At 32.7% G+C, this 22,399-nt stretch overlaps 2 protein-coding genes and 1 non-coding gene across 4 annotated transcripts; all 3 read right to left on the bottom strand.

Annotated features, from left to right (window-relative positions):
• Positions 1–320: 320 nt before the first annotated feature.
• Trnav-uac (transfer RNA valine (anticodon UAC)) lies at positions 321–393 on the bottom strand. Its single transcript has one exon. It is a non-coding gene; the product is annotated as a tRNA-Val (tRNA).
• Positions 394–1,023: 630 nt separating this feature from the next.
• Positions 1,024–5,043, bottom strand: LOC131669546 (CD63 antigen). The gene is made up of 6 exons (XM_058944490.1): positions 4,864–5,043; positions 4,656–4,756; positions 2,604–2,792; positions 2,277–2,447; positions 1,843–2,058; positions 1,024–1,583 (listed from the first exon to the last, which is right to left on the bottom strand). Exons 2-6 carry the CDS (start codon positions 4,716–4,718, stop codon positions 1,518–1,520), a joined length of 705 nt encoding a protein of 234 aa, XP_058800473.1. The 5' UTR covers positions 4,719–4,756; positions 4,864–5,043; the 3' UTR covers positions 1,024–1,517.
• Positions 5,044–8,142: 3,099 nt separating this feature from the next.
• LOC131669494 (uncharacterized) lies at positions 8,143–22,376 on the bottom strand. Of its 2 annotated transcripts, none has more exons than XM_058944399.1 (5): positions 22,222–22,376; positions 12,571–12,634; positions 12,010–12,231; positions 11,660–11,910; positions 8,143–8,887 (listed from the first exon to the last, which is right to left on the bottom strand). In XM_058944399.1, exons 2-5 carry the CDS (start codon positions 12,622–12,624, stop codon positions 8,782–8,784), a joined length of 633 nt encoding a protein of 210 aa, XP_058800382.1. In that variant the 5' UTR covers positions 12,625–12,634; positions 22,222–22,376; the 3' UTR covers positions 8,143–8,781. The 2 variants fall into 2 exon arrangements, with proteins under 2 accessions (XP_058800382.1, XP_058800383.1); XM_058944400.1 differs by lacking the exon at positions 22,222–22,376 and adding an exon at positions 13,213–13,617.
• Positions 22,377–22,399: the final 23 nt, after the last annotated feature.

Here is a 22,399-nt window from a genome sequence, read left to right as displayed (position 1 = left end):
CGCTTTCTTCCGTAAGTCGGTAGTTTGAAGCCTGTTGGATCCTGCTAACTATAATAGTGTAAATAACGATTAGTATAATGAGATAACGTACATCTATATAAATTCTAATACATTACAAATTCATAATATTTGAAGTTAAATGCAATATCAAACTCTGCCTTCTTAATTGAGACCGTTACAAAAATAATTGTGAACGTTTATTCGACCAGTTGTACTAACAAATTATAAATTAACATTTATTGAATTCTGTTCACCAAAACACTGTCGAAAATTATTAATTTAGATTATTTACTAGTTTCAAAAGGTATGTAATAAAAAAATGGTTCCGGCCGGGATCGAACTGGCGACCTTCTGCGTGTAAAGCAGACGTGATAACCGCTACACCACGAAACCGTATTTATAAATGCTGATTCCTAATACACCATTTTAATTTAACGGAATATGGATACTAATTTCAAAACACTGTTTTTTAATTTATTTGTTAGTTTTGTTATTAAAACCTGCTCATTCGTGACCTTCCATTCTTATAAATAATATACTTGTACCATTGAAATAATTCTTAGAACAGTTTATTATCAAATGATAAGATGAAAAGTATTTCTCTTGACTCGCAACAGATGTCGACGCTAGTTTTAAACAACTCACAGATGGTCAATATGTGGACTGGAGAAGTCGATAAGGCAGAATACTAGTTACCGCATAACCATTTAAAATATATCAGGAACATGCAGACATTGAAAATTCATATGTAACTTGTGTTTTTCATCCGAAATCAAGTAAGAATTACGGGGAATAATTAAGAATATTATTTTTCTCAATACGAAATGAAACCATGACACGAAATCCACTAGTCAACATTCCTTCGAAACTTTTATAGAAAAAATTAGAAATAGTTATTTCATAAATAAGCTGAGAAATATACAATTTATGAGCTTATTATATCAATCCTTTTATTTATCACTAAAAGATGTCCGTTAATTACAGTTATTATTTATTAACATCAATTTATGCATTTATTGATATAATATATTTTATTTTATTGATATGTAGCTTCAACTCAAATAACACTAACACAATATTGTAGACGTTTAGAGCTTATATAACTTTATGATGCGCTGTGCTTAAATCACAATATATCATAAAACATCGCTGAAAATTAAGGCGACTGACTATGATGATCTCAACCTCGCGTGGACCTTTTAGGCTTTGCTGCAGCGTAACAGTTCACGCGCTGGTGAAACTACTTGAGCGCATTCGTATTTAAATACACTATTACGTGTATGTCAATAAGACATTTACATATTTAAATAGATTGTAAAATCTAGTATCTCGGTATAGCACAAAAAGTTATAAAAATCAAATACAGAAATTATTTCAAATAATGGTAACGTACCATGCTGGTATTTTTAATATCATTGTCTGATAATAAAAGAATACATTCTCCGTGGTGATGAAGCTGAATAGCAGCACATTATTTACATCAATTGATTGTTTTACTTTCGTCTCTAGCTGCCTTTTTATTTTCCTTGATTTTCTTTTTTGATAACATAAGCAAGTAAACATGCTAACAGAATACCAGCAACCTGCAAAGCAAAGCCATAAAATTTTGATTAGCTTAGTTATGGAACTAAATTTTTTCAATAATATTTAATAAAAAGATAAAATTCATAGTAAGGCTCAAATAGACCGATGGACTTGTTAGTTGATTTGGATGAAAAAATCAATACACTTATGACGCGTGTTTTACAATCGAGTTACATAAAACTATATCTCAATCAAATTTATATTGGCCGTGACAATGCATCAAAATAAATGTCAGTTTTGGAAACTATAAAAACTGACCTCAACAAAAGCGATGCCGATCCCAACTCCAATTAAAACACTTGCATTTTTTTCAACATTCATGACTAATTCAGAGAAACATCCCCTTTGGTAAGCTTCCGCATTATTGGCGCATGTTCTCACTGTAGTATCTACACAGCAGGAAGCAGGTAATCCATTGGTGATACCAGCCTCCCTTAGCCAATCGGTTGGCGCGTCGATTCCACAACAAGAGAACTGGAAATCATTGTCGAAAAAAATTCATTCCTTTAAGCAAATCATACAGTTCTAAAAATTTGAGTAGCCTAGCTTTGGAGTCTATATAACGGCAGTAATAACAATTTTGTGATCAATGCTTTATACATGTCACTGGAATCGTATCAAATCTTCAGTTACGGAACGACCAAGTAAAATTGACTCCTTTTTAGTTCTTTTGATGTCCTCATTTGTCTTACCCGCATTTGAATAGTATCCCACGCTTGCTGATCTACTTCTTTTTCTTTGTAGTTCCTCATCGATTCCCTTAGAGCATCTTTCATCCCGTCACTGAAATCTTTTTTGAAAACTGCTGCTGCAATGCCGACGGCAAGTTCTATAATGAAAATGATCAACAATGCCACGGCAAACTGAAAAGAATTGATCAAATAATAATATCAGTACGAGCAGAAATATTTGAGAATGGTTAGACCGTCGATGTGTTCAATGTCTCTTTCGTTTTTTTAAATGTTTGTCTAAAATTAATCGAAGGAAGTGTAAAATAATAACATTATCTGGCATTTTACCCCTATTAATAAATTATAGTGTTCTTTGATGGCACCATAGCATCCTAAAAAGGCAATTACAAACACTATTGCACCAGCAACAATAAGCACAATAGGTGGTGCAATTATTCGACCTTCAAGAAAGTGTGAGTATGCATGCACATCGGCGAGCACTAATGCGCCAGCTATTATAATACCAAGCCCTGAAATCTGTAACAGAAATTATGAATAATTAGCTCACTACATGTATTTTATCATTTGCCAGAAATTTATTTGACTTATAAAAACATCATTTTTTGTTTCTTTTTGAAATAAAATCGCCTAAAATTACCTGTGCCGTTATATATATAAGGAATCAATCTTAAAGTGCAGTTATTCTGCGGCATCGAGCTACATTTAATTTAGTGTTTTTATATTTTTTGGATTACGGACCACCAGAAGTTAATAATAATTAGCAATTTTATGACAATAAAGTTATAATCAAAATCAAATTTAAAAATTTCATTGCAGAACTTCTTTTCTTATATGATATACTCTCTTTTCTGATTATGTCATGATGTGCTGTTCTAATAACAAATATATATGTACGCGGAACAATTATACAAAATGTTCTCTGACATGAGATAGAAAGAAATGATGAAGTTAAATAAAATTTGTTTTTTTATTTTAAATTAAATAATTTAAAACAATTCTAAATTAAAAAATTATCATTATAGTACCATTTATCGAAATAAAAAATACAAAAATGTTGTATTTTAATGAATGAGTATGTATGAAAAACTAGATTCTAATATTTTGCTTTGAGTCAAATAGAAGAATCATTTTACTCTTTCATATTTTTTAAAAAACGAGCGCCGAAAAAGTTACACATTATTTTTTATGTCATAAGATTAGAAAATTCATGATAAAACCAATAGTGAATTGATTTGAGCTGTCCGACGGCATATTCATTCTATTTACATAAGATAGATCGATAATAAGCAATCAAATATCAAAACTCAACCAAGGTTGGCCAAATGATATCTAACAATAGTCTAAATAATTTTGATATCATATTTATGCTGTATCACTAGTCGTCCATGATAATGAAATACATTGTCATTGATTTCGCTAGAGAATTCTTATTTATTTATGCGCGTAAAAAATACCGTCCTTTGGTACCATTTTATCGAATATTCTAAGAACGCGCTCTCTCTCAATTTCACGAGTTTGTGATTTTACGGAGTATCGTGAAAATCATAATAATATTCTAGATAATTCCCTGCTTTCTTATGACACTTACATTTTGTTCATGCAAATAGCGTGAAAACGCCGTGATCAGAAACTCAATTAGAAAAGTAAAAGCTTTTAAAAGAAAAGTAATGCTAATCTGAAATTGTAATTTTTTGCTCATAATACCAAAAACCATTATTTTAATTTATATGCTTTTCTAAATATTGAATCTGGTAAAGTTTTGTTAACACGCGGGAGTTAATAAACGTATCAGTCCTACATTCTTTGAGCTGTATGCACTATATTAATTTTTAAAACATAAAATTATGAAAAATATGAATATGACAATGCAGAAAGACGTGGAAAATAGTTAAATTTACCGTTATTTATTTATACTATTTTTATTTGCGAGAAAATTTTTTTAATCCATTACAAAAAAATGGTGAGAAATTGCCTTGTTTCTTTCGCTTCTGTGTAGAACTGCTATGAGCGAAACAATAGTGTCACAAGCATCTGTCAAAAATGGTTCGAGTAAGAAAGTGATTCTAATTTGAAAATATTCCCAAATGGTGTCGAACTGTAGTACTTTTTTACAAAATTTTACATAATCCACATCCCAGACGAAAACATATTTCAATATTGATAACTCAAAGATATACAGTGGACTTTTATAAAAGAAAGTACTGATCGTATTAATTTAATCGATGCTGTTGTTTGATGTTATTTTTAACGTTAGTTATAATTTGATCAAATGTGAAAATCTAAGTTTTTAATAATGATCGCGACTTGGACGCTATTATTGTCAATGTATTATAATCGTTATACTTGCAAAATATTTTTAAATAAAAGGTTTGAACTTACCGCAAATATGACGTTGAAGATAAATAAGATGTATTTAACGGTACTCATGCCACAAGACTCCATTGTTTGTTGCTTCGATCGAGCGGATACAAGAGCTGATACTTTGAAAAAGATGCCAATTTCGCAAAGTTATCGACGGTTATTGTTAAAAAATTTGACGAGAGCTATGGAAAATTAGCGAATATGCGCAGAAAATGGTGTTGTCTACCTGACAGGTAGCTTGGAATATAGTTGATTGATTACAGGCAGGTAGCAGCGGCAGCGATTATAGTTGCGCTTCGCAAACTGAGTATGCGTTGAGCTCGGCGTCGATTCAAACAGTGAGCTTCCGCGCGCGCCTACAAGCGAACGACCGTTCTGATCGATCCACGGCACCTGTACCTCAACGTTGTCGATTGGTCAGACAACGGCGTTCAGCGCCCAGTGGAAAAACGCCATACGAATCCAGCACGCGAATGCCAAAGTAGCTCCCGCACATCTATGAATACGATCTATACCCCTTACCCCTCCATGTCTCTATGGTTACTATATTTCCGTCCCCAGTCCGACCTTCTTTAGAAGTGCCAACACCTATAAAAACAAATCCATACTTATTTTTCACATATTTTTTCTTCCTACTACGCAAATACTTTTCATCTTTACGTTGAATCTTTTGCTAATTGGCATTTGACTATTAAAACGCATATCTTCCTCTCAAACTCTCTTGTAAATATTACAATCTACGATCGATTTTTAATTTTCATTTTTTCCGTACAATCTATAATAATCAGCATTCGTTACAAAATCGATTGACAATTTTCAAAAGAGGTGAAGGGCTAATTTGTTTAACTTTCCTCGCATTCTGGCTTGGGAATATTTTTTTTCTTCAGTGATTAATCGATTATACAATCTGGGTTCCATTTCACTTACTAATTAGTAAAATCCATTTGGTCATAACTAATTTTATAAGAAAATGTGATGTTATATTCGTTTAAAAATTAGTCAATACTGATTTGTTAGTCGGAATAAAAGTAGTTATTAATTTAATGTCATGTAAAAGGTGGAAAAGACCGTCTTAAATATACTACGTTAACTGTGAGTGACGATCGTACTGACCTACACCTACCAAACACCTAAGGTGAAAGAAGGCACACTTTGTGCTTTTTTTCTTTTACTGTAGCAACATACGCAGCACGTTCACTTACAATCAATAAGTATTTCGATCTTATTCGAAGATGACAAAGAACTTCCACTATCAGTTCACATCTTTCTTTGATAACTTGAACGTACCTTCACTCATACTCTATAAAATAACTTCAAATTTTTAATTTTTGTTATTAGGGGAAAAATATAATAAAATGAATAAAATAATATAATGAACGAGACTAATGCGTACAGATACCTAGCGTACATCTGCAGCGTTCCACGTAGATGTATTTTTTGAAGTCACAATAACATTAACAATAACAATATAGCTTTTTGTTAAAACTTTTGATCATTTTATTGTGAAATCGAAACACGCACTTGCTGTATCATTACAAGATATTCACTGTCAAGAATGGCTAACTCACGAAATATATACAAATTTTATCGCTTTAATCGCAAAAAAAGAAAATGACTGACATTCAATGAGGTCATTCAGAAGTAGCTTTAGATATAAAAATTTCAAAATTAATTATTAAATCCATTATTCTGTGACATAGATAAGTACAGTAATTATGGAATGGCGTTGCTCAGATGTATGATATTTTATTTGAAAAATATAATGATTATAATATATTTTTTAAGATTGTTAGGGATTTAAATATTTCTAAAAACTTATATAATACTAAGTGACTCACAGTTCAATTTATTAACTTAGTTTTTTTACAATCATGTAATAGTATTGACAGAAAAGCTTCGAAACAAAATAATTAATTGTTGGAAAGATATATTATGAATATAACCAATAACAACATAGTTAATCTTAAAATAAATATGTATAATCATAATAAGAAATTGGTACATTGTTGAGTTTCAATAAGATAAATTTTAGATATTTACATTGTAATTGAGTTGAATATGAAAAATAATAAATGAATAATTAAAGATACAAAAATTTATTTAAAATGATCAACTATACTCTGGTTTCTACAGTGAATTTATAGGAAATATATTATAAAAATTTATTCGGTTCTGATTTTCCATACTATGTTTGTGAATGATATATTCAATTAAATGTCGGTAAGCATTTTCTTATTTTTTTATCACCAATTTCACCAATACTAAACAGAAACTAAAACTTTTTGACATTCATTTATTACGAATTTTAATAATTTGGCGAATGTACCAGATCACTAAATTTTTATAAACAAAGTTTATCAAAAGTAATGGAAAGAGTGTAAAAAAATTTTTAATCTACACTAGAAATAAAATTCAAATGCAATAGACACAATACTTTATTTACATTTTCATTGAAGTGGGAATGACATACAATCGTCTCTACAATCTTTAGATATACGAAATGATAATTTATGAATTACGAAATAAGAACAATACAACTTCACTTATAATCAATCGTTTCATTTGCTGTAGTGAAAAGTAGAACAATGACGAGAAAAAAATAAAGCCTCCATTTATGATTTATACAATGAAAAATAAATATCTTACTTAGAATAAAACTATTTTAATTTATTTTCTTTTTTGCAGAACGTTAAATGCATTTTAAATGCGACATTGCTCTCTTAAAAAAGACAATCCCAGCAAGTATTAACATAATAAAACAAAAGTAAAGCAAACTATTTTAAATTTTGTTGAAAATTTGTTATAAGTGGAGGTTACAACGTTTTAGTCTCAGAGTACACTTAAAATTTGTAAACAATTAAGCATGAAGAAAACTACTAGACTGTTGTAGAGTTGATAAAACACACAGAAATTTTTAAAATGCTTGTTAACGTAGAATTGAATACCACTACATTCTCAAATTTATTAACACAAAAAGTTTTTACGACGAATATAGTCCTGAAAGTCAAAAGGCACACTTGCCTTATTTAAATTTGTCAAAATAGATAAGAACAAATATTATAAACGTTCTTCTAGTCATTGATTTACTATGCCAAATTATATATTCATTATTAAATATATCAGTAAAAGTAAATGAAGAAAAAATTATTCTTTACAACACATAACGTAAAATCACGTAATGTAATGTGAGCTACACGAAATGTTAAGAAGAAATGTTCATAAGTAATTAAAAAAAAGAATTTGCATCACAGAATTAAAGGACAAACAAAGTTTAGCAATGTAGGATTATTGCACCAAACTTCTATTATCATACTTATTTGATTTGATTTCATGTTATTATTTCAATAACGTTGTGAAAACATTCTACCAAAGTATCGAATAACAAATGTGTTTAGATAGTCACAAAACAACTGGATGCTCATTTAATAGTGACGAATAAATATATGTTAAATATTAAATTTATTCTAATATAAGGATAAATATCTATGATATTTCTTGGCCACGCTTTATATTTTTCATTCAAGCTGATTATTTATTTTTATCTGCTACTTTCAATTATTTGGAGCAATACAAGAGATCAGTATACGTTATAAATACTTGGTCCCTGATGAAGTAAAATGCATAATTTCAATGTTGCAATGAAATAAACGTCGTTTCAAACTTTGAAATTATTAATTGTGACATTGTTAGCATTAAATTAATCATGTGAAACGATAAAATGAAAAACGCCTCAGTTGATTCCTCGAAATATAATGGTTGGCAGTAGACCATTGGCATATTTGCCCTGGTCGCTACCGCAACCACAAATAAAATGTTTGTGAGACGCTAAAATATAGAATATTGATGGATAACAGTGATGTGATGATGCAACTTTAAATTAATATACAAGTTATTTTATCTAGTGCAAATTTTCAATGATAATTAATATCATTAATTATTTTTAGTTATGATATCGATTAGTTCAAATGATAATTGCAGAATAATTATAAGTATTCAACTCTGATAAACAAATTGTTTTTCCTGCATTATTATCAGATTCATGACTTCAATATACTTACTTCCGCATCTCGTATCGCAACGCAATAAATTATATCAAGTTTAACGGTTCCTTAAGTACACTGTACACTTTTTTCCGAGGTGCAACCTAATGGATGTGATGTAATATGGAGCAGGCTACACTAGATATCAAAAGCATCAGTCCATTCTGTTGAATCAAAACAGCAGAGTTAGGCCAATTTCCTTCGGGAGACCTTGCAAAAAAAATCACATATGATCAAATAATAAGAAATAATAAAATATTAAGGAAAAAATATGAAATTCTCAGCATAGAAATAAAAGTGGTTTCAAACTTTTGCAAGCTAAAATCATGTGACAAAATGGATTTTGGCGATTTTTCTAGGTAATGACGGCTTTTTATCTGTGCCAATAAAATAAAGATACTAATGTTTAGCCAAATATATGGTGTAATGGCTTTATAAATATATTTTAATATAAAAATGTACTTCATCTTGAAAACTTTTTCATATAAAAATAGCGTTACACATTGTACCTGATTTAAAATGAAGACATCTTTGTATTTATAATATCCTTTATGTATAAGTCGACAGCCCGTAGCAAGTTGGGTCCAACTCATTCAGTGTACATTTTAAGTAAGTGCAATTCCATCAAACATTAAAGAAAGTTTAAGAAAAAGTAAGAAGCTTTAAAAAGAGCAAAATTTTCGAGGTAAGGAACTGATGAATTAATTAAAGTTTAAAGGGTTATAGCGTTGTGTTGCAACGTAGGTGGATCTGACTAAATTAGCTACATATTATGACTATTTACCTGAACATGCAATTTAGGAGAAAAACTTGAATATCGAAGAATATAATACCGATGAAAAGAGAGGTGCGATTATATTAATGAATAAAAAATAAACCTTTTACTTCAAAGTTGATATTTAAATACTTGACTGAAAATTAAATTAAATTTGGCTTAGAGTTTTCTCAATTGATGCTAGTTATGACGTTTTTCAATTGTCAGATTTTTCAAAGAACAGATTTATTTATCATCAGTCTGCAGGCATATCCCTGTTCCACAAAAAATAAGTCTACGATATGAAAATTGATAATTTTGTTTCAATCACAATTGACAAATAATAGCCCATCCTTCACAAATGTTTCACTGCAGTAATGTTTATTAGTGTGATTTCATCAACGACTTTACGACTATACCTCACTTAAATTGATCAAAGAGCAGTAAATTACTTTTTTAAATAATTTTATACAAAAATTTCATACGTAGAAAATGAATATTATAGATAACTTGTGTTTACATTGAATATAAAATAATATTTCATTCTTTGATAATATTAATAATAGAAGAATATGTTGAAAGTCTAAAATAAAGTGTAACAGAAAATTACAACTTTGTCGATTCGTTCGTTGGCTCTCACTACTGTTAGTCCATTCCCCACTTCAGGTTAAGAATATGTATTTATTTTTGTATGTATTTATCCTGCGGTGAATGAAATTATTGGTAGAGCCAAGAACAGCCGACGACTGCGGATGAGGAGGAGAGACGGCGAACGTAGATTTGAGGGGGGCGGGGTGAGAGTTTTGAGGAGAGTCAGTGCTGGACAGTCGAATCAGGCGCGTCGCCGATTTCTCGACGGGTTGAGAATTATTTTCGGGCGCGGCGTCGCCGGGTTTAAGTTATCGAAGATACACGACCGATGCGAGGAGCGTACTATCAGATTTTGTTGTTGGTGGCTGGGTCACACGGAGCTAGAGTTGAATCTTAAGCACCAGAGCGTGTGAGGATCCACGCGGATGACGCGTGCGACCGTTTATCCGATCAAGAGCAAAACAGCCAGTAACCGGACGCGGGTGATAGCAGCAATAACGACAGCAGTGGCAGGAGAGCAGCCGGAAAAGGAGCAACTAGGAGGCGGTCGACGGGTCGCGAAAGTCGGTGTCCGTATTTCGCTTTCGCTCTCTCTCTCTCTCTCTCTCTCTCTCTCTCTCTCTCTCTGTATGTTCGGGCATCGCGTTCACGCGTGTCGCCGAGCAGTTTTGTTGGCCCCGACGTCGGTCGCGTGTTCGTCGGGCTAAGGGGAAAAAGAATTACTGAGCAGCCTACCGGTAATCCTATTAATGCGTTTGGGCGGATGAGCGTTACTACCGAAACCCTGATCACGTATTGGATTTTATATGTGCGCGTTTCTTTTCTTTTGTTCGGTCTTTTCTGTAATAAAAGTGTTATTTAATCAAGTGTCGCCGTATTTCAACATTAGTTTCGCGCACGACTAAACTACATACCCGGTATATTATTCAGCAGTCGGAGCGTTCGCGCCTCCCGAATTCATCCTTTTTTAAGCGGGCGGCCGCTGGTATAACTCTTCGGGTTATCGGTCGTATTTCTCCGTTACAAAAGGTACAATTTTATTTCCTACTAAACTATATATATCATTCCGCATTCGAATCACACAATTTATTCTTATTCGAAGATCAAATAGTCAGTAACAAGTAATGTGTCACGTTGAGTTTAGATAAAAGTAACTTTTCATTTGTATTTAAAATAAATTTACATCTTTCTATATTTTAAGATGAACTGACAAGCCATAAAAACACTTTTAAGTGAATTCAGGCTCATATTTGATTTAATTGATTGATACAATTTATAATATAAAATATAGAAGTCTATGCCATTTATCAGTATTTCGACAAATAACCTTGCAGAAGAGTGATTTTTAAATCAAACAAATTCTTAATAAGTGTATGAATGGTTCAATGTGTTCGATATTTATAATGACAGTACTTTCCAGGATGGATATTTCAAGGAAATGAAAAAAGTGCGAGTTGAAGTTTAGCATATATATGTGCAATTGGTAACAAAGGTAAAAAATTTCTGGCAAATGTCAAAGTGAGTTATAGACAAACAATTTGGATTACAAGCAAAAGTACATCATTAATGCGGTAGACACATTGGGAAGAGACTCAATACTACTGACATTTGCAAAACTCATATAGAATAGGACCTACAAGATTCCGACGACACCGCAGGCCCAGCGACCACCAGCATTTCCTGTTTCTGTAGATACTGTGCTGTTGCCTTTTCCTAGATCATCCTCTTTCTCATGTACGACGATAGCTCGGCCAATGATGCTACTGGGTCCACTGAGAGAAATCATTGCGTCGGTGATATTAATTAGAGCCGTTCCTTCACTGTCGGCTTTGATATTACCAAGATCACCCACATGACGAACAGTGTCGTCAGGTGCACCATGCTTCACCTGTCAAATGCGTTTTAAGTATGTTAACTACAACTCTTTTGGCACGATACTAAATCTTAATTGACATCGTTAAAACATTCTTCTTATCAATGTCCATACCTTTTCTGGATTGAAATGACTTCCAGCCGATTTGCACCCGCCTGTGATATCACCCTTGGCATGAACATGAAAACCATGATTTGCATCTCTATTCAAGCCGCTAATACTTCCAGTGATCGTTACTGGTCCGTTGGCGATACTTTGAACCAGTCTCAAACTACCGCTGACATTTTGATCTTTTAATTCAGGATCAGGAATAAGTAACACTGATGCAACTAACTCCTGTATCAACGGTAAATTATAAACGTCAATATTTAAAAACCAAGACTATCCTAAAAGTTAATTTAACGAAAAAGCTTTAGCTCATATTATTTCACGTATTGCATTTGAGTCTATAAATAGAGTAATAAACTTGCAGTGAGTTCACTATTGTTATGTTTTGAATCGTAGTCTTAAGCGTTATATAAAAAAATAGATATGTTCATTAAATATAATATCAGTAGAAAATATCGCTCTTCAAATAAAAAGCTTCCTGTATTTTTTTACAAGTTTTTAATTTGAAATAACGTCGATAAAGAATAATTTTTCGATAAAATTTAAATCATTCATTTGAAATATTACCTCAGCAAAAGTAGTGGCAAAAACTCCAACAAGTACTACAATTAATTTGCTCATCTTGATGATTCTGTAACATAAAACAAGAGTCTTAAAATAAAACTAAAATCGAAAAAATACTGGAATTCCATTGCTATAACGTTATGGTAAACGCAAAGTCGTCAATACTTTCGATAATATTTTAGATAAACGTATTTAAAAATGTTCACGATGAGTCAAAAATTGCAACGTATTTATTCTCGTAAAATAGTCTTACAACGATATAAACAAATTATTCAAAATAATTCTAAATGTATAAATTTTCTGCATTACATTTCTTGTAGTTGCGTATTCTCGGCCTTGAATGTACAAGAAATACATATGTTATTGGGTTTTCTCAAAATAAATAATCATCAAACTTTCACAAACTATGTCATGGACAAAAGTTTCAACTGTAATTATGCTCTTAACATCTACAGTATGTAATAAAAATCAACTTACGTATAGATATTTTTATATGGAATAAATTACATTTGCAATTTACAATCGATTCATACATGATTTCTTTAAAGATTTAAATAAACGCATAAAATTGATTGGATGCCATTTTGAAATGATAATGACAATGAGTCTTTGCTATTAATTAATTAAAAATGCAAAGATGCTTACATAATTTTGAGCAACTCTCAATTTGATAATGGTTTGTGGTAATGATAGCTTTGACCTTGATCTGAATCTATCAGGTTTTCTATCAAATTAAAAAACAAAAAAATTAAATGAAAGAAAAAGTGAAAGTACGACGTCAAGGCCGAAGCGAAACGCTAAATTCAATCTACGCACGAATCTGCAACTGACTCGGATGCGGAGGTTGGTCCTACTTATATTAGCAGGCATGGTCATACGCTAGCGTTGCCCCCTCGTGAATTTGTTCTGTACCAACCAGTCACTTTTCGGAGCGAATCAATTTTGTCAATAACACAGAATTTGAGTTTGTTTGGAAAAGATTGTTCTAAATATTATTTTGATATATTATCCTATATTGCAGGATGGATTTTTTGTCTTTAATTAGCTAAATTATGAACTTTAATCGTAAGCATGTGCCTATTAGCATTTATAGCATTGACATATGTTATATCCAGTATATAATATACATAAATTGTTCTATTAAATATCAATTAATTTCATTGATTAATTAATATAATATATTTGTCAAACGCCATTGAGTTAAGCTTATGAATAAGTACATTGACATGGAAGTATAAGGTGTACGAAGTATATGAAGTGATAGTCGATGCTATGGCAAATTAACATATTTATGTAATTGAAGGTCACTATATAGACAACTAAATTGACTCAATATAAAAATGGACATTATAACTTTAATTTCCGAATGAACTATCCTGAAAGTGATGACGAAGATTGTCAATCTCGAACAGAAAAAAAAACGCATAATACATGTACTCGTATAAACTGCGTATAAACACCAACGCCTTTTCAAGTAATCTACTATATATATATACTACACTGTATATTGACTATATAATGAGAACTATGAATAAGCACAGTTGCTACCTGATTATGAATATCATAAAACTTTCCACTGCTAAATTGGACAAGATTCAATTTTTACACCAATAAATTGTTCATTTTACTTATAAACTATTTCCAATTGTGGTTTATTTTCTATACACTGAAGTTACAACTAAAAATTATAAAATTTTATAGAATTAATTAGTATTATTAAAAAAATTAATTTTAATCAATATTCTTTTTTTACACGACATAGTATATACTTTATTTTTACGAACCATTATATATTACGTCAACCTTTAACAAACAAAATTTTATAATGAGACAAGTGTCAAAAGTTTTCTACGTAGAATAGTTTTATTTTTATTTTTGTCTTACGAAAATGAAACATAATATTTATTTAATTAATAGCTGTACACATACACACACACACACATACACACACACACACACACACACACCAGTTAATAAATATTGAGTTAAATATCATATTACCTCCCATTCATATAAATCCTCTTATACTATTTACATTTTCTAAAAAAACGATATTATGTATATATCTGCAACCTCTGATCACGTTTCTTCTTTCATCTTTTTGCAGTCTTCTTATTTCTCTCCCAACCATACCAGACCTCTTCCTTTTTCGCCCTTTTTTACTTCCCTCTTCTTTTTTCCTATCAGTTTTTCAAAGATTCTAACATATTCGCAGTTTCCAGTGTCTAATTTTCCTGTTAACAACTGTCTTAACTGCTCAAATATTTTCTCTCTCGTTCTTTCCTTGCTCTATCGATCCACTGCCTGATACCACTGATTTTTTATATGCTTTCTTGCTACTTCACATATGCTGATATACTGGAAATTTTCCTCTTCTGTTTTTCTGCTTTTCTTCTTTTTGAAGCCCTTTCCCGTCTAAACTTATGCTTCTCCTTCTTATTTTTGCCTATTCCTCCTTGATATTTTCTGGTATTCCTGTTTCTTGCCAGTATTCCTTCCTTCCTCTTGAAATATTTCAATTTTTAGTATTTTCAGTATCCCGATCGGTCTAATTTGCTTCATCTTATCTGTATCTCTTGCTCAACTCTACTTTTCAGATTTTTTCTATATGATTAATTTTTCCCTATCCATTTGTTTTTTTATTTGTTCCAGGAGTCTGCCATTTCCTATCAACTTAACAATGTCTGTCTATTCCCTTCCCTATTTGGTCGGATTACCGTTGTTCCGGATTGAGTTTATGCACGTTGAAAAACCCAATAGAGGCTTTGTTTCGATGGTGTGCGTCAGTAATCCCAAGAAACGGCATAGCTCGACCGCGGAGACTGAACATCATCTTTCCTTTTTTTTTTGTCTCTTTTAATAGTTTATTGTCTACAGTCTGTGTTTACCTCGCTTCTGTCGCACACGTGTCGCCGAAAAATATGGTAGTCTAGCGGTACGGCTTAGCAATTAAAGAAAACTCGAGCGTTATATTACTATTAGCGGTCATAAAAACTTTCGACAGTTTTACGAGCACGAAAAGGGCAGGCGCAAATGGAAATTCCTTTGATAATTGTGTAATTTAAGTTAGTATTATAGGTATACATTGTAATGTATTGTCTACCGCGTGTAATTTGCTTATTTGTATTGCGTGTTTTTATATTGTACGATGATATTTGCTTCAGTAATGGAAACACGGGTTAACAATTAGCAATTCATAAGAAGTTGTGCGTCTCCTCCGCGCTCTTGCTCGTCATGACTAGCATGGCTGCTGCATAGTTGCAGCCAGGGCGGTGAGCCCCGCAACTCGGAGATCATCTCCGAGACTGCATTGACCTCGGACCCTTGGAGAAGGTCGCACAGTTCGGAAGTTGCACAAGGCATAACCGAGGCTGTTTGGGCAGCTCACGAGCAAGGCTGAAGGAGAGAACGCGATAGAGGACGTTAAAAGGAGAAAGATGAGCACCACGCGGGTGCGCACGGTCCAGTGGGTCCTATGGCCACGCCCACGACTGCGACGGAAAAGCAAATAGACAATGGACGAGCTAGCATGAATGAAATGCGCGAAAAAGCAAATTAAAAACTGGCACTCCGAGCTCAGCTTCGGTTCAGGCAACTTCGTCTGACTGGCTTAAGTGCGCGAGCGATCTTCGTCCGTGTATTCCATAATAAAGTATTGTCATAAAATTGAATAATTATCTTATTTATTCCCACTCACCCAACCTCCACACCCGTTTTTTATTCCTTTGAATTCCTTTTTTAAGTATACGAGGGGGAGTCAATAAGTCTTTACAAAATCCAAGAGATGGCGCTCGTCACGCTTAAATTATGATGTTTTTGGCAAGCAATACTACTAACTAGATATCGTAGAAAGTTTCAGCTCGATTCATTAAATCGTTTTTTTGTGAGCGTTGGTTGAACAAAAAGTTATTGGTTTATTTGAAAAATGGAAAAAACAGAGTTTCGAGCGGTGATAAAACATTTTCATTTAAAAGGCCTTACACCAAAAGAAGTCATAGTTGAGTTGAACGCCGTTCATGGCAAGTCTGCGTTTAAGACTGTTTATAACTGGGTAAATGAACTTAAACGCGGCCGTACAACAACAAAAGATGAACCTCGTTCAGGACGCCCCGTAGAAGTGAGTACGCCCGAAATGGTCAACAAAATCCACGATATGGTGTTGAGTGATAGAAGATTAAAATTGCGAGAATTAGTTGAGGCCATAGGGGTATCAAAGGGTACAATCATTTCAATTTTGTATGAAAAATTGGGGATGAAAAAATATCAGCAAGATGGGTGCCGCGTTTGTTCACTGTTGAAAACAAACGAACCCGTGTGGTCACCTCTGAGGCTCTATTGGCACGCATACGTCGTAATCCGGAGGACTTTTGGCGTCAACTCGTAACTGTAGACGAAACATGGGTACACCACTACACTCCTGAAACCAAAGAACAGTCCAAACAATGGATTACCGCAGGAAAACCAGCACCAAAGAAGGCAAAGACAGTAAAGTCAGCTGGCAAGATTATGGCCACGGTTTTCTGGGATGCGTATGGAATCATCTACATCTTGCGACTACTTGGAAAAGGACCAGACGATCACTGTATCTACATCTTGCGACTACTTGGAAAAGGGCCAGACAATCACTGGACAATATTATGCGTCATTATTAGGTTAGCTGAAAGAACAAATCAGAGAAAAACGTCCTCACTTGAACAAAAAAATGCCTCTTTCTTCAAGACAATGCTCAAGTTCACAAGTGTGCAGTTTTGATGGAAAAATTTACGATTTAAAGTTCGAATTAATTGACCATCCACCATATTCGCCTGATTTGGCTCCCAGTGGCTTTTTCTTATTTCCTAACGTCAAAAAATGGGTTGCCGGACAACGATTCACGTCGAATGAAGAAGTCACGCCGAAACAAATGCCTATTTTGAGGGTTTTCAGAAATCATATTTTTCTGATGGCTTAAAGGAACTGGAAGGCCGTTTAATTAAATGTGTCGACCTATAAGAAGATTATGTTGAAAAATAAAAAAAATTACATACGCAAAACTTTTTTTTCCTTCTTTTTGTAAAGACTTATTGACCCACCCTCGTATCTTAAGTAGTCTATAATCTTCCATCTCAAGGATCTCTATCTTATAGCGTTCTTAAACGTTTCTATATTTAAACATTCTATCCCCACTTTCATTTTCCATATGTATTTTCCACATGTGTTCCTATTTAGACCTAATGTCATTTTTGCTACTTTTCCCTGCACCCTTTTCATTTCTTCTTACGATGTCCATCTCAAGACCTCCGCCCAGTCTAGATAACCATCTTTCCTAATTACTATATTTTCTCTAGTGAGTTCAATCTCGCGCTTACCATTAGCCCCATGTTGCATTTATCATGTTCTGAGCCTTTTGATGCATCTTTTTAATGTGTCTTCTGTATCCTCTTTTCGCATTAAATCGGAAACAAGAATTTGTATTTATTTGTCATCTCTATCTTTTCTTTTCAGTAGTGAAATCCAGTTCCCTTTCCAACTCTGCCTCCTTTCCTTATCATCACTTCGGTTTTCTTATCGATTACCGCAAATTTCAATCCGTATACCCTATGATTTCCTTCTACTCTACGTCTTTCTTTTCTTCGCTCTCATACTCCATTCAGGTCGAACAGGTACATTCCAAACAGTGTAGGACTAATCGTACATTCTTCTTTCATCTCTTTTCTCGTGATAAAACTCGTTGACATTCTTTTCCCAATGATTATTTTGCATACTGTCTTTCTGTATATTTCTTCTATTATTTTTATCAATTTTCCATACATGCCCCCATTTCCCAAGTCTTTCCACCAACATTTTTCTGTCCACTGTGTCGAATACTCTTTCATAGTCCACAGATGCTAAGTAAATCTTCTCTTTTTCATGTTTTAGTTTATGTCCTATTATACTATTCAGTGTAAATATGTGATCTTTTGTTCCTCTTTTTGCGCTGAATCTTGCTTGGCTCTCTTTCATCACCTTGTTGTTGGTATCTTCTATCCGATATCCATCAGTACTACTCTCCTGTAGTTTTCCGCTTTCTAATAATCCCCGACTTTGTAACTAGGAAACATTTTACTTTCATCCATCCTTCAATCATTTTATTTCTTCCCCATGCTTCGTGGATATATAATCTCCGTTAGTGTCTTTAACCAACTAGCTGTCATGTTTTTCAAGAACTCTTCAGTGATCTCGCTTTGTCCCGCTGCCTCTGTCCGGCTTGTTCTTGAAACTCTCTGTACCTTTCTCTTTCTACACGAATACTCTCCTTGCTAACTCCATCATTTTTGCTCCTTGCTGCATGCTCTTTACCTGTAATCCTCTCATTCTCTTGATGTTTCCCGTGTCTTGTTTCTCATACGTTTCTTCTGCGTCTCTTCTCTTGCTGCTCTCTTCTTCACTATCTTTCTTACGTGCTTCCCTCACTGTTAGCGGTTTTCACTCCTCCCCTCTCCGCTTGTCCTTTCTCGTTCCAGCTTATCTAGTTATTCCTTTCTGTCTATTTCTTTCCTATGATGCTTGGCATTTATCACGCCTTACTCTTCTCTGTTCTAGAATGTTTATAGAAAGAAAACACCAAATTAAGGGAAATGAAAAACAAGAAGAAAAGAAGAAGAAAAAACTGACTGAAGCAAGATTCAGCGCAAAAAGAGGAACAAAAGATCACATATTTACACTGAATAGTATAATAGGACATAAACTAAAACATGAAAAAGAGAAGATTTACTTAGCATCTGTGGACTATGAAAGAGTATTCGACATAGTGGACAGAAAAATGTTGGTGGAAAGACTTGGGAAATGGGGGCATGTATGGAAAATTGATAAAAATAATAGAAAAAATATACAAAAAGACAGTATGCAAAATAATCATTGGGAAAATAATGTCAACGAGTTTTATCACGAGAAAAGAAATGAAAAAAGAATGTACGATTAGTCCTACACTGTTTGGAATGTACCTGTTCAACCGGAATGGAGTATGAGAGCGAAGAAAAGAAAGACGTAGAGTAGAAGGAAATCATAGGGTATACGGAATGAAATTTTCAAATGACATAGTTACGATGACAGATACACAAAGGCCGCAGAAAATGATTAATAGTCTGGAAACTTACACCAAAAAAAACGGGATCAAGGTGATCGACAAGAAAACCAACGTGATGATAAGGAAAGGAGGCAGATTCGGAAATGGAACTTGACTTACACTACTGAAAAGAAAAGATAGAGATGACAAATAAATACAAATTCTTAAGTTTCGGATTTACCGCGAAAGGAGGATATGGAAGACACATTAAAAAGATGCACCAAAAGGCTCAGAACGTGCTAAATACCACATGAGGGCTAATGGAAAGGGCGAGATTGAACTCACTAGAGAGAAGATAGCAATTGGGAAAGCTGGTTATCTATACTGGGCGGAGGTCAGGAAATGGGTATGGTAAAAAGAAATGGAAAGGGTATAGGGAAAAGTAGCAAAAATGGCTATTGATTTCAATAAGAAGACGCGTGCAAAATATATGTGGAAAATGGAAGCGAGGATTGAATGTTTAAATCTAGAAACGTTAAAGAGGACTTCAAGATACGTGGGTGAAATCATTGACATGGAATATTATAAACCATCTAAGATATATTTAAAAGAATTATTAAGTCGATAAGAAATGACAAACTTCTGGAACAGATGAAAAGAGGGATAGACAGGGAAACATTAATTAATTAATTAATAAAAATGTATATAAATATTTTTTTCTACTATATTTATCATTGAAAATAAAAAGGAATTCATTGGGTTTTTTTTTATATTAATCATTTGTATGCGCTCAGTTATAACGTATCCGGGTAAAATAAATAAATTTTTGAAAACAATAATTACTCATAAAACGTGAAAAATTCTAAGTGTTGATATAAAACCTAGCTTTAAATTACTATACAATAATTAATAGCATTTACATCTGAGGGTAGTATTCTGAAATCGGGAATGACGTTTCATTCGAATTGTAGTGTTAAGCTGGCTTTCTACCCAAATGTCAATCAAAAAATAAACTATTTGTATCCAAAAGAAAGTTTTTCTAGCGTTTGAGAAATGAAGAAATACATAAAGAAATATCTAAAACAACTTCATTCAAACAACGAATGATCAAAAAGATATAATTTTATTACACGTAAATATATTAGAAATTATTTTAGATTTTTTACGAATCTTGTTTAGTCTGAAATTGCTATCTTTATTTTTTTAAATCCTTATAATGTATTAAACATATTCATACGCTTTACTTAAATTTAAAATAATAGAAGGTCAAATATAATCTCAGAATAAAACTGTTATTTTTTTAAAAGTATTTATTAATGAAATAACATTTAATATACTTTATTACTCGATATACAACTGATGTTTTTAAAATGTAGTTCAGTGTTTTTTTTAGTTTCCACTTATAGATACTAAGATTTTTCTGGATGACGTAAATAATTATTCGGTCTGCATGATACAATTGGCCTCGTATAATATTCAGAAAATAAGTACGAATATAAATAGGACTGACCCTCTGATAGATGGCCATCGAATATACAAATTGTCATTTTTAGGCGGAGTCTCATAAAAATATTTATTTAAAAGATAAAGATGAACTGTATTTAACATCAATAATCTAATGGTTAGGATAAAATAAATGGAAATTATTAATACTATTTAACAAATAAACTACCAGGCCCACTTGCATCCTTCCTCTTCCGCACTCGCATACTTGCACACTACGATACGGCTTAATCGCACATTATTATTATGCGTTGTCTAATAGAAAAAGACGTAATTTATTCGTCAAAAAAGTGAATAATAGAGTTTTAAAAGCAAAGTGTTTCAATAGCTGGAGCATGTGATTCAATATTATTGTTAATCCAATACATATATTTTATTATCTACGGTCAATTTGTTGTATTGAATAAATAAAAGGATTTATTATAAAAATGTAATAGGAAATTTAGTAATGAAGAGGGAATGTATAACTTTCAGAGTGAGCGTAATACAACTAGATTGGACAAAAATAGAAAAATATTTTGATCAATGAGTACTGATTCTGAACATCACGTGAAGCTTTCGCATTATACCGCGGTAAAATTTTATTACTCTAAGTATTTCTAGGATAAAAACATGATTTACAAATATTACGGTATTCTTGAAAAGTTATAAATTGATTAGAAATTGAGACATTTGGTGAATCGAAATAAATATTTTTCCTTTCAATTCAAAAAAGTTGTTAAATACATGTTTCTTCTCTTCAAGTAAAGGTTAATAAAATTTAGCTGTTCTAATGCGAACAAAGATATGCATAAGACAAGTTACTCATTGAGTCATGCATAACGTAAACACAACGATAATTGGGAGCAAGACAATTATGTATCTCTTACAAAGTAAAAGCTATTAAAAAAATAAGACCGTTGCCTAATATGCTCAAGCTATTAGCAAACGATATTTTTATATCTTAAAAATAATTTGTTGTTATGAATTCATATATGTTATAATTTAGTTGATTGTTGGTTTATAATTAATATAATCTATACATGTTTTCTGAGTTATTCAATTGGTAATAACGATCGAAAGCAGTAATTGGAGGACTTGAACGCAAAAAATGTTATGAAGCAATATCAGAAAAAACGAGTGCTTACTCGATTGGAAATTTCAAGAGTAGGACTGAATTGGAGACGGGCAGACGTTCTGATCTTCTTCAGCGGTGATGAAAATATGTTCAGAAAGGCATTAAAATGTCGTGAACATCGACTGATCTAAGCCGCGCACTTGGACTAATGAGAATAGTGGCACACGCGATAGATAGACGAAAAGAAA

Source organism: Phymastichus coffea, unplaced genomic scaffold, assembly GCF_024137745.1.
Source record: "Phymastichus coffea isolate CEN01 unplaced genomic scaffold, Cenicafe_Pcof_1.1 PCOF00094, whole genome shotgun sequence".
Classification (NCBI taxonomy): domain Eukaryota; kingdom Metazoa; phylum Arthropoda; class Insecta; order Hymenoptera; family Eulophidae; genus Phymastichus; species Phymastichus coffea.
The sequence above is the reverse complement of the archived record's forward strand: the minus strand, read 5'-3'. Positions and strand labels throughout refer to the sequence as shown.

What these genes read in the sequence shown, in the direction of transcription:
- LOC131669546 (XM_058944490.1), bottom strand. Translation starts at nt 4,718, where the DNA reads ATGGAGTCTTGTGGCATGAGTACCGTTAAATACATCTTATTTATCTTC. An exon ending in TCTTCAACGTCATATTTGCG is followed by an intron (nt 2,793 to 4,655) that starts GTAAGTTCAAAC and finishes TTTCTGTTACAG; the next exon opens with ATTTCAGGGCTTGGTATTAT. An exon ending in TCGGCATCGCTTTTGTTGAG is followed by an intron (nt 1,584 to 1,842) that starts GTCAGTTTTTAT and finishes TTTGCTTTGCAG; the next exon opens with GTTGCTGGTATTCTGTTAGC.
- LOC131669494 (XM_058944399.1), bottom strand. Translation starts at nt 12,624, where the DNA reads ATGAGCAAATTAATTGTAGTACTTGTTGGAGTTTTTGCCACTACTTTT. An exon ending in GTCATTTCAATCCAGAAAAG is followed by an intron (nt 11,911 to 12,009) that starts GTATGGACATTG and finishes CGCATTTGACAG; the next exon opens with GTGAAGCATGGTGCACCTGA. An exon ending in TGCGGTGTCGTCGGAATCTT is followed by an intron (nt 8,888 to 11,659) that starts GTAGGTCCTATT and finishes TTTTTTTGCAAG; the next exon opens with GTCTCCCGAAGGAAATTGGC.